This window comes from Eurypyga helias, unplaced genomic scaffold, assembly GCF_000690775.1.
Source record: "Eurypyga helias isolate BGI_N326 unplaced genomic scaffold, ASM69077v1 scaffold22589, whole genome shotgun sequence".
Classification (NCBI taxonomy): Eukaryota; Metazoa; Chordata; class Aves; order Eurypygiformes; family Eurypygidae; genus Eurypyga; species Eurypyga helias.
Window position 1 is genome coordinate 15296 of NW_010271698.1, and position 227 is coordinate 15522.

A 227-nucleotide genomic window follows, 5' to 3' on the forward strand; every position below is an offset into this window, starting at 1 on the left:
ACCTGCCGCTGGCCCTCTCCCTTTTCCCTGGCCCAGAGCGGGGAGGTTTCACCTAAGGGGGCCTGGAGCCCACAGTGCTCCCGTGATGGAGACACGGTGGACCTGGGCATGAGGAAGCTCGTGCAGAGGGTGAATGCCAAGTGTCTCTCTGCATTTCAACCTGGCAGCTGGAAAAGGGCATCGCCAGACACATCCAGGAGCTCTCATCTGCCAACGACACCCGGGAG

At 61.7% G+C, this 227-nt stretch overlaps 1 protein-coding gene across 1 annotated transcript in view; it reads left to right on the forward strand.

The window, feature by feature from the left end:
* The window catches only part of UNC13D (unc-13 homolog D (C. elegans)), a gene marked incomplete at its 3' end in the record, with an annotated part of 10128 nt that overhangs the window by 9144 nt on the left and 757 nt on the right, over nt 1-227 (forward strand). The window contains exons 22-23 of the mRNA XM_010158912.1: nt 1-4; nt 168-227. The exon at nt 1-4 is cut by the window's left edge and continues 203 nt beyond it; the exon at nt 168-227 is cut by the window's right edge and continues 4 nt beyond it. Coding sequence (XP_010157214.1) covers nt 1-4; nt 168-227 — 64 coding nt within the window. The remainder of the gene's footprint in view (nt 5-167) is intronic.